The sequence below is a fragment of the Physella acuta genome, unplaced genomic scaffold, assembly GCF_028476545.2.
Source record: "Physella acuta isolate Inbredline_101_S28 unplaced genomic scaffold, ASM2847654v3 ptg001383l, whole genome shotgun sequence".
Lineage (NCBI taxonomy): Eukaryota > Metazoa > Mollusca > Gastropoda > Physidae > Physella > Physella acuta.
In genome coordinates, this window is record NW_026732898.1 from 175,527 (window position 1) to 191,964 (window position 16,438).

At 42.6% G+C, this 16,438-nt stretch overlaps 1 protein-coding gene across 2 annotated transcripts; it reads right to left on the reverse strand.

Moving 5' to 3' along the window:
- Window positions 1–1,272: 1,272 nt before the first annotated feature.
- On the reverse strand, window positions 1,273–15,780 carry LOC131927208 (uncharacterized). 2 transcript variants are annotated; one of them, XM_059282944.1, is made up of 10 exons: window positions 15,715–15,780; window positions 14,588–14,769; window positions 12,913–12,949; window positions 12,427–12,591; window positions 10,310–10,431; window positions 8,887–9,031; window positions 7,398–7,588; window positions 4,610–4,681; window positions 3,920–4,049; window positions 1,273–1,963 (listed from the first exon to the last, which is right to left on the reverse strand). In XM_059282944.1, the coding sequence occupies exons 2-10, from the start codon at window positions 14,726–14,728 to the stop codon at window positions 1,854–1,856; spliced, it is 1,113 nt and encodes a 370-aa protein (XP_059138927.1). In that variant the 5' UTR covers window positions 14,729–14,769; window positions 15,715–15,780; the 3' UTR covers window positions 1,273–1,853. The 2 variants fall into 2 exon arrangements, with proteins under 2 accessions (XP_059138927.1, XP_059138926.1); XM_059282943.1 differs by having other exon boundaries at window positions 15,593–15,756.
- Between the last annotated feature and the right edge of the window lie 658 nt (window positions 15,781–16,438).

The following is a 16,438-nucleotide window of genomic DNA, read 5'->3' on the forward strand; positions in this document are numbered from 1 at the left end:
AAAAAAACATTTTGAAATGCAGATCAAGTAAAAATACAACTGTTAGTTTTGACCAGGTATTATCATATCTAGACTCTATACCTTAATGTATATCACTGACTTCTGGTGTAACTTCTAGCATACACCATGCAGTTGCCATGAATGTTTTGAATATTGAAACGAATACGCAATATTGTATCAGTTCCGCGTTCATCTATAGGAAATTATCGTGCGCTGCGCACAGGACAACTTTAAAGACACTTTTGTTTGAGGTGTGTCCGGTTGTAACTGTTCTTCTAACGGCCGAAATCTTATGGTTTTTATGTTAAATAGATATTGGCAATAGAATGTAGAAATTTAAGAATAAACTTTGATATGGTTATTGTCAATACTAAGAATTCAGAGAGTTAAGTTTACGTAAAAATATGGCTATTTGATATAGATCTACTAGCAATGCAAAGACTAAGGCACTCATTAAATATGGCCCATTCGTACAATTATCCTGCTTCACGGCTAAATACCCTTATCTTTAGCGAGACTTGCTCTATCTAGGTAACCTAATAGACTACTGGTTACAACTATGAGAAATACGGTATTAAAAAAACAATACAAACATTCACAGAGGCATAGCCAGGAGTTTGTTGTGGTGAGCAGGCGTTCAATATATATATATATATATATATATATATATATATATATATATATATATATATATATATATATATATATATATATATATAGCCTATATATTTATTTATTTTTACTTTTTTTAATTTAAATATACATATATACTATTACCTAGCTTCGTTAAACATGCAAACTTTCTTCAATATTTCCGATTCAAACATCACTTTTTGTGTCACTTCGTCTTTTTGTCATAACCAGTAGCCTGGTTATAGCCTTTCTAATCAGAGTTATAGAATGGTTATAGCCTTTCTAATCAGAGATGTTATATAATGGTTATCAACTTTCTAACCTGAAATGTTATAGAATGGTTATAGCCTTTTTAACCCTAGCTGGGTTGTCAAATATTTTACCAGCTGGGTTGTCACCTTACCTAGTCAGTAGCTGGGTTGTCACCTTACCTAGTCAGTAGCTGGGTTGTCAAATATTTTACCAGCTGGGTTGTCAAATATTTTACCAGCTGGGTTGTCAAATATTTTACCAGCTTTGTTGTCACCTTACCTAGTCAGTAGTTGGGTTGTCAAATATTTTACCAGCTGGGTTGTCATCTCTATCCATAACCCTAACACGACAATCTTTCACACAAAATACAACACTTCACGCAGTGTACATGTTCTTTAGCTTTATTTATTCATACATTTCTTTTAATATTTATTTTAAAATATATTTGTAATATGGGTTAGCAAATAGTATTGCCATGTTAAATTTTGAATTTTATTAACTAAAAAAAATTCCAATGATTGAGTGATCCAAAATAACAAATCTATTGTTCTAAATTAAATCATGAATTAAATATTCAAAGAGGCGATGAAACATTGTTTTAAATAGCAATAGCTAAAAAACCGCCAAGGCGTGGTCTATAAATAACCTGCCACACCCAAACCCTAAGGCAGGGGTCACTATTTGTGACGATGTGTTATATGTGTGCGTGGGAGGCGGTCAGGGAGGTTAAGAACTGATGTAGATTTTAAAATTAAAGTTTTGTTTTGTTTAGGGTAGGCCACTGTTTTTTTTTACTTCAGGGGAGGCCACTTTGATGATATTTTAAGAAGACCAGGAGTCTTGTGATGACGTCTGACAACTCGGGGGTGGGGGGAGAAGTGGGGGGTGAAAACGGCTAATGTGGTTCTAGAGTCACTTTAAGGCAACTCAGCTTAAAAAACACACATGATGGAACGTGGAATGAGGCCTTAGAAGGGTGCCAGAAACAAGGCTAATGTTAGCAGGGCTGCTGTAGGTATCAGCTGGCCGAGGGATAGTCCGGTGCGGGTAGCCTTGGAGGTTGAGTGAAAACCGTACCCTACAACAGAGGGGGAAAGAAAATAAATGTTAAAAACATTTAATAAGCAGCAATGCGCAAATAGTTAACGGGCTCTATTAGTACATTGCTGATTGCTCGGGTTTTAATACAATAGCCAAATAAAGTTAGGAAAGTCTCATAAAACACAGCTACTTAACCACACATTCACTTAGCCGCACATTCACATAACTACACCAGCTTTTAACTACACCAGCACTTATCCACACCATCACTTAACTAAACCATCACTTTACACCATCACTAAACTACACCATCACTAAACTACACCATCACTTAACTACACCAGCACTTAGCTACACCATCACTTAACTACACCATCACTTAACTACACCATCACTTAACTACACCACCACTTATCCACACCATCACTTAACTACACCACCACTTATCCACGCCATCACTTAACTAAACCATCACTTAACTACACCATCACTTAACTACTGCATCACTTAACTACGCCATCACTTAACTACACCATCACTTAACTACACCATCGCTTAACTACACCATCACTTAACTACACCATCACTTAACTACTGCATCACTTAACTACACCATCACTTAACTACACCATCACTTAACTACACCAGCACTTAACTACACCAGCACTTAACTACACCACCACTTATCCACACCATCACTTAACTACACCACCACTTATCCACACCATCACTTAACTACACCATCACTTATCCACGCCATCACTTAACTACACCATCACTTAACTACACCATCACTTAACTACTGCATCACTTAACTACGCCATCACTTAACTACACCATCACTTAACTACACCATCGCTTAACTACACCATCACTTAACTACACCATCAATTAACTACTGCATCACTTAACTACACCATCACTTAACTACACCATCACTTAACTACACCATCACTTAACTACACCATCACTTAACTACACCATTACTTAACTACACCATCACATAACTAAACCATCTTAACTACACCATCACTTAACTACACCATCACTTAACTACACCATCACTTAACTACACCATCACTTAACTACACCATCACTTAACTACACCATTATTTAACTACACCATCACTTAACTACACCACTTTAAAAAGTCTACCACCCCACCCCCTTCCCCGCACGAAATAGTATATATGTGGAAAATAAATATTACTACCAGTGTCTGCCCACTCCCCCTCCCTCCGGAATTTCAGTCCGCCCCCCTCCACCCCCTGAAAATTTCAAACCCCCCCCCCCCCCCCAACGGAGAAATAAGTCTGGGAGAAATAATGTACCTATACCTCAATCGCACTACCCATAACTCAACCACGCTAATCAATACCTAAACCACACTATCCTATACCTCAACCACACTACCCCATACCTCAACCACACTATCCTATACCTCAACCACACTACCCCATACCTCAACCACACTACCCCATAGCCTCAACCACACTAACTCATACCCCATAATCTCAACCACACTGCCCCATACCTCAACCACACTACCCCATACCTCAACCACACTACCTCATACCTCATACCCCATACCTCAACCACACTAGCCCATACCTTAACCACACTACCCCATACCTCAACCACACTACCCCATACCTCAACCACACTACCCCATACCTCAACCACACTACCTCATACCCCATACCTCAACCACACTAGCCCATACCTTAACCACACTACCCCATACCTCAACCACACTACCCCATACCTCAACCACACTACCCTATACCTCAACCACACTACCCCATACTTCAACCACACTACCTCATACCCCATAACCTTAACCACACTACCCCATACCTCAACCACACTACCCCATACCTCAACCACACTACCCCATAACCTCAACCACACTACCCCATAACCTCAACCACACAACCCCCTGAGCTCAACCACACAACCCCATACAGAGCTAAGTAAAACTACTATGACGTACAACGTGGTCCAACATAGAAATGACAGCTGTGCTGAATGCCACAGGTGTTTGTGCAGTATCGCATGTTTTCATCTGTTTTCCAGCATTGGCACTGGTCAGTTTTCATCCTATATGGGTCTATCACATACAACTGGTCAAAGAAAACAACAAGGCAAATTACCTCTGCGCATACAACTAACCATAGAAATTACTTTTTTTTTCAGGGAAATCTGGTCGTAAAAAATATAATGTCCATATTTTATTTTGACAGTTTTAACTTAAAAAAGAAAAAAACATTTTTATACTAGCGTGTTCACAGAGAAACAATTTATTTAGTCAGTCTACTTATGGCATTAGCTTTAGTCAGTCAACTAGGGATAAATTGTCTGGATACATTAGCTTTAGTAAGTCTACTTGGGGGCATTCTGTCTAGGTACATTTCTGAAGTTGAAACATTTCCGTAAAGGAATATTTTGCACTGATTACAAATGAACAAAAAAAAAAGCTCGACATGTCTGAACAGCAGCATATTGTATTATTTGATTTTTTTACATTTAAGCCTTAACTTGGCCTTAAAGCAAGCACTGACTATTCTGGTCTTTTTACATTGATACGATGCTGAGTTACATTACCCTGTCTTTAATGGAATAATGCATTAAATTAAGCCAGGCCAAAGCCTGACCGGAACCGCAAAACCTGTCAAAAACATACCCTTATTCGATATAACTCAGGTAGCACATTTTCAAACACGACTTTAGCATCTGGTAGTTCTGGTTTATAAACCTGTAAAATAGTGTATTGTGTCACATTTTCGTTAGTACTTTGTCAGTCTAACAGCCATATCTGAAAGTTTCAGTCAAGGGGGTGTAACTAGGTACCCAGCCTAGCGGTAACGGCGAACCACAAACAGTAGCAGAAATCTTTTCCCTCAGTGGCGTAACATAGTTGCTGGGGGCCCATGGGCATTAAGGGACTGGGGACCGTTACCACAGGGGCGTACGCTGGTTTTATGTGTGTGTGCGTGCTTGTGTATATGTATATAAATATATAAATAAATAAATATTGTTATATATATATATATTTATATATATATATATATATATATATATATATATATATATATATATATATATATATATATATATATATATATATATATATATATATAAAGTACATAAACATACATAAGTATATGCATATCTATAGAGAGAGAGATTAGTATATAGATCTATATGCACACATAAGTAAATATAAATGTTTGTGTATATACACATATGCATATATAAGCATACGCATACATGAAGACATGTTTTTAGTTATCAAAATAATATATCTTTGCGTTAATTTAATAAGTAAACATAATGCATTAACATTCACAAATGAAGCAAATATAAAAATCCTTAATTAGCTGTTAAAAACAGTGAAAATAAAAATAAAATGAATTTTTTTTCTCATTATTGCAGGCACTGGTCGCTCATTTTATTTTTTAAAAATGAGCTATCATTCCTTTTATTAAAGAAAGCATTTTTTTAACTATAATTTTTGATGCCATTAAAAGCTTATGATAAAAAGAATGTCTCTATTTATTTCATTGTTTATAAATGTTAAGCCTTGTGATGCTTATATTGTCGTCGAATACATAGTTCACCCCATGTCCCTCTTCCTTCTCCCACTCACCCCATGTCCCTCTTCCTTCTCCCACTCACCCAATGTCCCTCTTCGTTCTCCCACTCACCCCATGTCCCTCTTCCTTCTCCCACTCATCCCATGCTTCTCTTCCTATTCCCACTCACCCCATGCTCCTCTTCCTTCTCCCACTCACCCCATGCTCCTCCCACTCACCCCCACCCCATGCTCCTCTTCCTTCTCCCACTCACCACATGCTCCCCTTCCTTCTCCCACTCACCCCATGCTCCCCTTCCTTCTCCCACTCACCCCATGCTCCCCTTCCTTCTCCCACTCACCCCATGCTCCCCTTCCTTCTCCCACTCACCCCATGCTCCCCTTCCTTCTCCCACTCACCCCATGCTCCCCTTCCTTCTCCCACTCACCCCATGCTCCCCTTCCTTCTCCCACTCACCCCATGCTCCCCTTCCTTCTCCCACTCACCCCATGCTCCTCTTCCTTCTCCCACTCACCCCATGCTCCTCTTCTTTCTCCCACTCACCCCATGCTCCTCTTCCTTCTCCCACTCGCCCCATGCTCCTCCCACTCACTCCATGCTCCTCTTCCTTCTCCCACTCACCCCATGCTCCTCCCACTCACCCCACGCTCCTTTTCTTTCTCCCACTCACCCCATGTCCCTCTTCCTTCTCTCACTCACCCCATGCTCCTTTTCTTTCTCCCACTCACCCCATGTCCCTCTTCCTTCTCCCACTCACCCCATGCTCCTCTTCCTTCTCCCACTCACCCAATGTCCCTCTTCGTTCTCCCACTCACCCCATGCTCCTCTTTCTTCTCCCACTCACCCCATGCTCCTCTTCCTTCTCCCACTCACCCCATGCTCCTCTTTCTTCTCCCACTCACCCCATGCTCCTCTTCCTTCTCCCACTCACCCCATGCTCCTCCAACTCACCCCCACCCCATGCTCCTCCTCCTTCTCCCACTCACCCCATGCTCCTCTTCCTTCTCCCACTCACCCCATGCTCCTCTTTCTTCTCCCACTCACCCCATGCTCCTCTTCCTTCTCCCACTCACCCCATGCTCCTCTTTCTTCTCCCACTCACCCCATGCTCCTCTTCCTTCTCCCACTCACCCCATGCTCCTCTTCCTTCTCCCACTCACCCCATGCTCCTCTTTCTTCTCCCACTCACCCCATGCTCCTCCCACTCACCCCCACCACATGCTCCCCTTCCTTCTCCCACTCACCCCATGCTCCTCTTCCTTCTCCCACTCACCCCATGCTCCTCTTCCTTCTCCCACTCACCCCATGCTCCTCCCACACACCACATGCTCCTCTTCCTTCTCCCACTCACCCCATGCTCCTCTTCCTTCTCCCACTCACCCCATGCTCCTCTTTCTTCTCCCACTCACCCTATGCTCCTCTTTCTTCTCCCACTCACCCCATGCTCCTCTTTCTTCTCCCACTCACCCCATGCTCCTCTTCCTTCTCCCACTCACCCCATGCTCCTTCCACTCACCCCATGCTCCTCTTTCTTCTCCCACTCACCCTATGCTCCTCTTTCTTCTCCTACTCACCCCATGCTCCTCTTCCTTCTCCCACTCACCCCATGCTCCTCTTCCTTCTCCCACTCACCCCATGCTCCTCTTTCTTCTCCCACTCACCCCATGCTCCTCTTCCTTCTCCCACTCACCCCATGCTCCTCTTCCTTCTGCCACTCACCCCATGCTCCTCTTCCTTCTCCCACTCACCCCATGCTCCTCTTCCTTCTCCCACTCACCCCATGCTCCTCCCACTCACTCCATGCTCCTCTTCCTTCTGCCACTCACCCCATGCTCCTCCCACTCACTCCATGCTCCTCTTTCTTCTCCCACTCACCCCATGCTCCTCTTCCTTCTCCTGTACAGTGATGTAATCTATCGGGCTATCCGGCGACCGCTGCTCCAACACGATCTTGAACTTGGTCAGCATGTAGGAGGGCGGGGAGCGCGCGAACTTGACGATGACTGATTGGTCTTGGACGCCGACAGCTAAGGTGGGAATCCAATCAGCCGGCTCTTTGCTCTCGACTGAAAGTAAAAGTAAAGTTAACCCTTTCAGTCCAGTAGATCGCTGTTCTCGACTAAGTGAAAGTTTAAGTAAAGTTAACCCTTTGAACCCTGCAGATTACTATTCCCGACTAGGTGACTGTAAAAGTAAAGTTAACCCTTTCAGTCCGCTGGCTTACTGTAAAAGGTTCCTCCCGAAACCATGATCTTCTGTACTAAGTAAAAGTAAGTTAACCCTTTCAGCCCTGCAGATCGCTATTCCTGACTATGTGACAGTAAAGTTAACCCTTTCAGCCCTGCAGATCGCTATTCCTGACTATGTGACAGTAAAGTTAACCCTTTCAGCCCTGCAGATCGCTATTCCTGACTATGTGACAGTAAAGTTAACCCTTCCAGCCCTGCAAATCGCTATTCCTGACTAATTGACAGTAAAGTTAACCCTTCCAGCCTGCAGACCGCTATTCCTGACTAAGCGACAGTAAAGTTAACCCTTTCAGCCCCGCAGATCGCTATTCCTGACTAATTGACAGTAAAGTTAACCCTTCCAGCCGGCAGATCGCTATTCCTGACTAAGTGACAGTAAAGTTAACCCTTTCAGCCCCGCAGATCGCTATTCCTGACTAAGTGACAGTAAAGTTAACCCTTTCAGCCCCGCAGATCGCTATTCCTGACTAAGTGACAGTAAAGTTAACCCTTCCAGCCGGCAGATCGCTATTCCTGACTAAGCGACAGTAAAGTTAACCCTTTCAGCCCTGCAGATCGCTATTCCTGACTAAGTGACAGTAAAGTTAACCCTTTCAGCCCCGCAGATCGCTATTCCTGACTAAGCGACAGTAAAGTTAACCCTTTCAGCCCCGCAGATCGCTATTCCTGACTAAGTGACAGTAAAGTTAACCCTTTCAGCCCCGCAGATCGCTATTCCTGACTAAGTGACAGTAAAGTTAACCCTTCCAGCCGGCAGATCGCTATTCCTGACTAAGCGACAGTAAAGTTAACCCTTTCAGCCCCGCAGATCGCTATTCCTGACTAAGTGACAGTAAAGTTAACCCTTTCAGCCCCGCAGATCGCTATTCCTGACTAAGTGACAGTAAAGTTAACCCTTTCAGCCCCGCAGATCGCTATTCCTGACTAAGTGAGAGTAAAGTTAACCCTTTCAGCCCTGCAGATCGCTATTCCTGACTAAGTGACAGTAAAGTTAACCCTTTCAGTCCGCTTGCTTACTGTAAAAAACCCTTTCAGCCCTGCAGACCGCTTTTCCTGACTAAGCGACAGTAAAGTTAACCCTTTCAGTCCGCAGACTTAAAATAACGAGGACTTACTGTAATAGGTCCCTGCCGACACCATCATCTTTAAGAGAGACTTGGGTCTTGATCGGTCCGAAAATTTAGGCGCCGGTAGGGAATGTACAGTGACGTTGTTCATACTCCGCTCACCAATGTAGGGAAAATCCAAGCTGAAAGTCAGCTACGGACAGATGGTAGGTGGTGGCTTTGTTAGTGATGGTAGGTGTTTGTTTTGTTAGAGATGGTAGGTGTTGGTTTTGTTAGAGATGGTAGGTGTTTGTTTTGTTAGAGATGGTAGGTGTTGGTTTTGTTAGAGATGGTAGTCGTAGGTTTTGTTAGAGATGGTAGGTGTTGGTTTTGTTAGAGATGGTAGGTGTTGGTTTTGTTAGAGATGGTAGTCGTAGGTTTTGTTAGAGATGGTAGTCGTAGGTTTTGTTAGAGATGGTAGGTGTTGGTTTTGTTAGAGATGGTAGGTGTTGGTTTTGTTAGAGATGGTAGGTGTTGGTTTTGTTAGAGATGGTAGTCGTAGGTTTTGTTAGAGATGGTAGGTGTTGGTTTTGTTAGAGATGGTAGTCGTAGGTTTTGTTAGAGATGGTAGTCGTTGGTTTTGTTAGAGATGGTATGTGTTGGTTTTGTTAGAGATGGTAGGTGTTGGTATTGTTAGAGATGGTATGTGTTAGTTTTGTTAGAAATGGTAGGTGTTGGTTTTGTTAGAGATAGTAGGTGTTGGTTTTGTTAGAGATGGTAGGTGTTGGTTTTGTTAGAGATGGTAGGTGGTGGTATTGTTAGAGATGGTAGGTGGTGATATTGTTAGATATGGTAGTGGTTGGTTTTGTTAGAGATGGTAGGAGTCGGTTTTATTGTAGAGATGGTAGGTGTTGGTTTTGTTAGAGATGGTAGGTGGTGGCTTTGTTAGAGATGGTAGGTGTTGGTTTTGTTAGAAATGGTAGATATTGGTTTTGATGGAGAGATGGTAGGAGCTGGTTTTGATGCACCTCTATGCTTTGCTTCAGGATCGCTCCAGAAGCTAAGATTTGCTAGTGTCGCTAGTCTAACAATAACCCCAGCCCTAACTCTTACAAAATGCCGAGCAACGGAAAAAAAAATACTTGATACGAAATGAAACTACTGTTAAAGAAACTATAGAGGGATCTTTTAAAATAAATTTTTAAAAAAAACTACTATTTTATCCAACATACATGAACTGAAGCACCTCTTTAAGGATGCCTTTAGTTAGCTGAAACACCTATTTAAGGATGCCTTTAGGTAGCTGAAACACCTATTTAAAGATGCCTTTAGTTAGCTGAAACACCCCCTTAAGGATGCCTTTCGTTAGCTGAAACACCCCCTTAAGGATGTCTAACGTTCCCTTGAACGCCGTTTTCCCCCACGCCATTCCTTTTTCCGAAGACCGATCAGCCTTCGATTACCCCCATATATCGATTGATAGACGAGTTACCTTTTTGGCCTGCAGTTGCTGGATGCCCTGCTGCGTCAACTTGATGAGCCGACAGACGATCTTCGCGTCGCCATTGACGAGCTTCATGTGGTTCGTGATCAGGTAACCTTTGGCCTTTGAACCTGCGACCAATAGGAAACGTGCGCCGAGTCAATCATGAGCCCCCCCCCCCCCCCTCAAGTTTACGATGTGCAGTGTTTAAGTTTACAGGGTGCTAAAAACAGTCAAAAATATTGTTTGTGTTGATTTCCTTATACCAGTGTTCGGTACTGGAACAGAATTAGAATCTTCTTTAAAAAGGGGTGTTAGGTTAGTAGTAGGGAACTAAATATTATGTGTAAATTAGCTTGTGTGAATGCTAACCTTAACCGTAACCCCAACCCTAGTCCTACCATGCGCCTAACCCTAATGTCTAACCATAAAACTAGTCGAGATTACAATACTATCAACAACCGAACACACCTGTTTTTGGAAGAGTCTATTATCGGACATTCTGTATTCCTCAATGGTCCCATTTGAGATGTTTTAATTTATTCTGCTAAAGAGATCATCCATTTATGATGTCAACACTGAGAGGGGGGGGGGGGGGGGTCCGAAAATTCACCTTTTAGGAACGCTAGTGGACGGGGTAGTGTCCATGGGGAGTCCCACAAGTGAAATTTAACACTACACTCGTCCTAATTAATGTTTACATGTTAACGTTTAAATGGTATTTTTAAGAAAATCAACGTTAACACGTACATCTAATTATTCACGGTATTTATATAAATACATCTAATTAATTCACGGTATTTATATAAATACATCTAATTAATTGACGGTATTTATATAAATATATCTAATTGATTCTAATTGACGGTATTTATATAAATATATCTAATTGATTCACGGTATTTATATAAATATATCTAATTACTTAACGGTATTTATATAAATACATCTAATTGATTCACGGTATTTATATAAATACATCTAATTAATTCACGGTATTTATATAAATACATCTAATTCCTTCACGGTATGTTTATAAATACATCTAATTAATTCACGGTATTTATATAAATAAATCGAATTAATTCATGGTGTTTATATAAATAAAGCGAATTAATTCACGGTGTTTTTATAAATATATCTAATTAATTATATCTTGGGAAGTCTTAAATGGATGAACCGCGATTTAAAAAAATACCTTTTTTTGATGTAGATGTAAAAGTGAAATATTAAGATAATTTTGATAATGAGATGTTGTTTTTTTAATTGACCTTTAGATGTTGTACAGAGTAAGTCGAGTTTACATATTACGTAATGGTACACCTTTTCCATAACATGTTACTTACTGCGTCATAGGTTACTTAGTATGTCATAGTACTCAATATTGCACCATAGGTTCAATACTGCACCATAGGTTCAATACTGCACCATAGGTTCAATACTGCACCATAGGTTCAATACTGCACCATAGGTTCAATACTGCACCATAGGTTCAATACTGCACCATAGGTTCAATATTGCACCATAGGTTCAATATTGCACTAACGGTTCAATATTGCACTAACGGTTCAATACTGCACCATAGGTTCAATATTGCACCATACGTTCAATACTGCACCATACGTTCAATATTGTACCATAGGTTCAATACTGCACCGTAGGTTCAATACTGCACCATAGGTTCAATACTGCACCATAGGTTCAATACTGCACCGTAGGTTCAATACTGCACCGTAGGTTCAATACTGCACCATAGGTTCAATATTGCACCATAGGTTCAATACTGCACCATAGGTTTAATACTGCACCATAGGTTTAATACTGCACCATAGGTATAATACTGCACCGTAGGTTAAATACTGCACCGTAGGTTAAATACTGCACCGTAGGTTCAATACTGCACCATACGTTCAATATTGCACCATAGGTTCAATATTGCTAGATATGTTACTAACTGCGTCATACGTTACCATATTCTGTATCATAGACTACGATTTTTGTCATAGGCTACCTGCTGCATCATAGTTTACCATCTGTGTTGCCTTATAGTTTACCATCTGTGATGCGTCATAGTTTACCATCGGTGATGCGTCATAGTTTACCATCTGTGTTGCGTTATAGTTTACCTATCATATTTTGCCAGACGACCCTCATGCCGGGCTGGTAACCGTTCTGATAGAAGGTGTTGAGGGGGGTGATGTCAATAGACACGGGTGGCTCGGCTTGTTCGCCCGAGGGGTAACCAGAGGGGAGGTCACGTGAGTTGAACGATTCAACAAACTTCCGGCAACCTGGTGGTGACAGGTATATGACATGTATATGACATGTATATGACATGTATATGACATGTATATGACATGTATATGACATGTATATGACATGTATATGTAGGATATTGGGGCACATTTACATTTGTTAGAGTAGTGTTATATATGTGCGTACGCGCTAACCCAAGCAGTCATATACGCAAGTAGCCTAAGCACAGACATTTATTTGTATTACTGTAAATATTTCATATACACACACATATATATATATATATATATATATATATATATATATATATATATATATATATATATACACATCAAACAAGGATGTACTTGACTCACCATCGGTGTTGGTTTCACTTTCACACACATTTTGTTCCTGAAATTTCAAGTGTATCATAAAAGGCATGTGTATAAGGGCATGTGTATAAGGGCATACCTGGTAGAATAAAACCTAAGTGTATTTCATGAAGGGCATGTGTGTTGGTGTTTAGTTGATGAAGGTGGCGTGTGTTTCATGAATTTGTAGTGGGGCGAGATAACAGGAAAAATTGACAGGTGTGAAGTGTGAGGGGTTAGGTGACACGTGTGAGGGGTGAGGTGTGGGTGACAGGGGTGGGGTGACAGGGGTGGGGCGAGATGTTGGGGTGATAGGTGTGAGGTGACAGGGGTGGGGTGAAGGGGTGGGGTGACAGAGGTGAGGGGTGGGGTGACAGGGGTGGGGTGACAAGGGTGGGGTGACAGGGGTGGGGTGAGGGGGTGGGGTGACAGGGGTGAGGGGATGGGGTGACAGGGTTGAGGTGAGGGGATGGGGTGACAGGGGTGGGGTGACAGGGGTGGGGTGACAGGGGTGGGGTGACAAGGGTGGGGTGAGGGGATGGGGTGACAGGGGTGGGGTGACAAGGGTGAGGGGATGGGGTGACAGGGTGAGGTGAGGGGATGACAGGGTGAGGTGAGGGGATGGTGGTGACAGGGGTGAGGTGAGGGGGATGGTGTGACAGGGGTGAGGGGATGGTGTGACAGGTGAGTGGGGTGACAGTGGTGAGGGTGACAGGGGTGGGGTGACAGGGGTGAGGGGATGGGGTGACAGGGGTGGGGTGACAGTGGTGGGGTGACAGGGGTGGGGTGACAGGGGTGGGGTGACAGGGGTGGGGTGACAGGGTGGAGGTGAGGGGAAGGGTGGGGTGACAGGGTGGAGGTGAGGGGGTGGGGTGACAGGTGTGAGGTGACAGGTGTGAGGTGACAGGGGTGAGGTGACAGGGTGAGGTGACAGGGGTGGGGTGACAGGGGTGGGGCGAGAGGGTGGGGTGGGGTGACAGGGGTGGGGCGAGAGGGTGGGGTGGGGTGACAGGGGTGGGGCGAGAGGGTGGGGTGGGGTGACAGGGGTGGGGCGAGAGGGTGGGGTGGGGTGACAGGGGTGGGGCGAGAGGGTGGGGTGGGGTGACAGGGGTGGGGCGAGAGGGTGGGGTGACAGGTGTGAGGTGACAATCGTTATAATGACCGAACAGAGGGGGAGTGTAGCAGGGTTTCTGTGTCAGTTAGCAACAGTATACTTATGTATTCTCAAGCCTAATGCCAAATGCTTCATGAACGAATGATCATACTTGTTTGTTCATTAAACTTGTACCTGGCTAAATTTAGTTCTACTCTAATTTATGGCTTATACTTATACTTATTGGACCGCGTGTGAAACAAAGATAAATGCTTGATACTGATAAATATTGATAAACAAAAAAAAGGGAGTCATTTTGCAGGAGTGTCTTTTGTAAATAGTTTAAAGATAGTATTTCTACCCCTAAAATTTGCCATAACCCTGACCCTAATCTTCATCGCTGTCTGTGCCCAAACGCCATCCCAAACCTAAACCCCAACAGCTAAAACTGCACGCGTGTTTACACCAGGAAAAAATTTGTAAAAAAAAAACTCAACTCACCACGGTTAAAAAGAGGAAAAAAACCACAACTCACCACAATTACACCAGAACAAAAAAAGTTGTAAGAAAAAAAACACAACTCACCACGGCTTCTCCGTTTTTGGCGATGGTTTCACATGTAGTAGAAAACACAGGCGTGGCACACCACAGCATCACCAGAAGTGGCAGCACCACTGCATGTCCTCTCATTATGGTGCTGGTGGTCCTCGCATCGCGTCCTACCATGGTCGTGCTGGTCGTTCTCTTAGCCCGGGCCCCAACATGGACTGGGGAGAAAAGGTAAGTCAAGGGGGCCCTGTGTCAATCAGTGGTTCTCTTAGCCCGGGCCCCAACACGGACTGGGGAGAGAAGGTAAGTCAAGGGGGCCCTGTGTCAATCAGTGGTTCTCTTAGCCCGGGCCCCAACATGGACTGGGGAGAGAAGGTAAGTCAAGGGGGCCCTGTGTCAATCAGTGGTTCTCTTAGAGGGGGCCCCAACATGGACTGGGGAGAGAAGATAAGTCAAGGGGGCCCTGTGTCAATCAGTGGTTCTCTTAAAGGGGGCCCCAACATGGACTGGGGAGAGAAGGTTTTAGTCAAGGGGGCCCTGTGTCAATCAGTGGTTCTCTTAGAGGAGGTCCCAACATGGACTGGGGAAAATCGGGTTTAGTCGAGGGGGCCCTACGTTAATCAGTGATTCTCTTAGCCGCATACTGACTGAAAACAAACCCTCGCTGTGTCGATCATTTTTCTATTTTCCATAACGCCATGGTACTGAGTCTTTCTCTGTTTCTAGAATTGAACCTATCTATGACCTGGACCTGAGCCTATCCGTAGATGTTACTCTATATCTATGACTCTAGAACTGAATCTAAGTCTGACCCTAAAACTGTACCTGTACACATTGAAGAAGAAAAAAAAACCAACTGGACATAGAATCTAAAACTCCTGCAACAAAAAATAAAATAACGACCACATTCATATTATAATTATAATAAGTATGTATAGTGTAGGCCCAATGCCCAATACTATAGTATATTAATGTAAATAAAATTCCCTTTCGACCCTGACGGTCCATGAAACAAGTAGAGAATAGCCAACAATAGCTAACCTGTTTACGCGACCTCAGCGTATGAAGGGGTAGTGTGAAAAGGACTATTCCAAGTGGCCTTTCTTTCCCTATCGTGAATGATTCTAAATGGTTTTAAAAACACACCTCTTTCATTCACCTACCATTTCAGCTGGAACTATTTTAGTTCTAATATCACGTCACTTCCGTTTCAGAAGTTGAACACGAAAAATGGTGCACAATATAGTGGCGTGAAATTGAACGTGCACTTTTTACATCACTTTTTTTCTACATCACATTTTTTCCTACATCACATTTTTTCTACATCACATATTTTCTATATTACATTTTTTTTCTACATCACATTTTCTTCTACATCACATTTTCTACATACAGCGTTCTACGTCACGATTTTTTTCTACTTCCCATTTTTCCTACATCACATTTTTTTTCTATATCACATGTATTTCTACATTACATTTTTTCTACATCCCATTTTTTCTACATCCCATTTTTTTCTAGATTCTACATCACATTTTGTTTTCCAGTGTATCACATGGGTTTTAAACGGTGTGGTTTATTAAAGGGAGACTACAAATTATTTTAATTTTTTTTTTTTAAATATTGATTAGCCTCCATGAGACTGTCTCATGATGTGTCTCGTTGTAATAACATAACTTTCCCGATTGATTAAAATTTGTATCATTTTAATTCTCTGTAATCCCAAATTTATTTCAGCTCTACTTAAAAACCCAAATTCCACCCTCCCCCTCCCCCCCCCCCCCACTCACCCACCACGCCGAGGGAAAAATATCCCTTGAATCATCATTTAATTACACATTTGCATTTTCAGGTTGTTTATTTATTGGTCTAGATCTATATGTATTT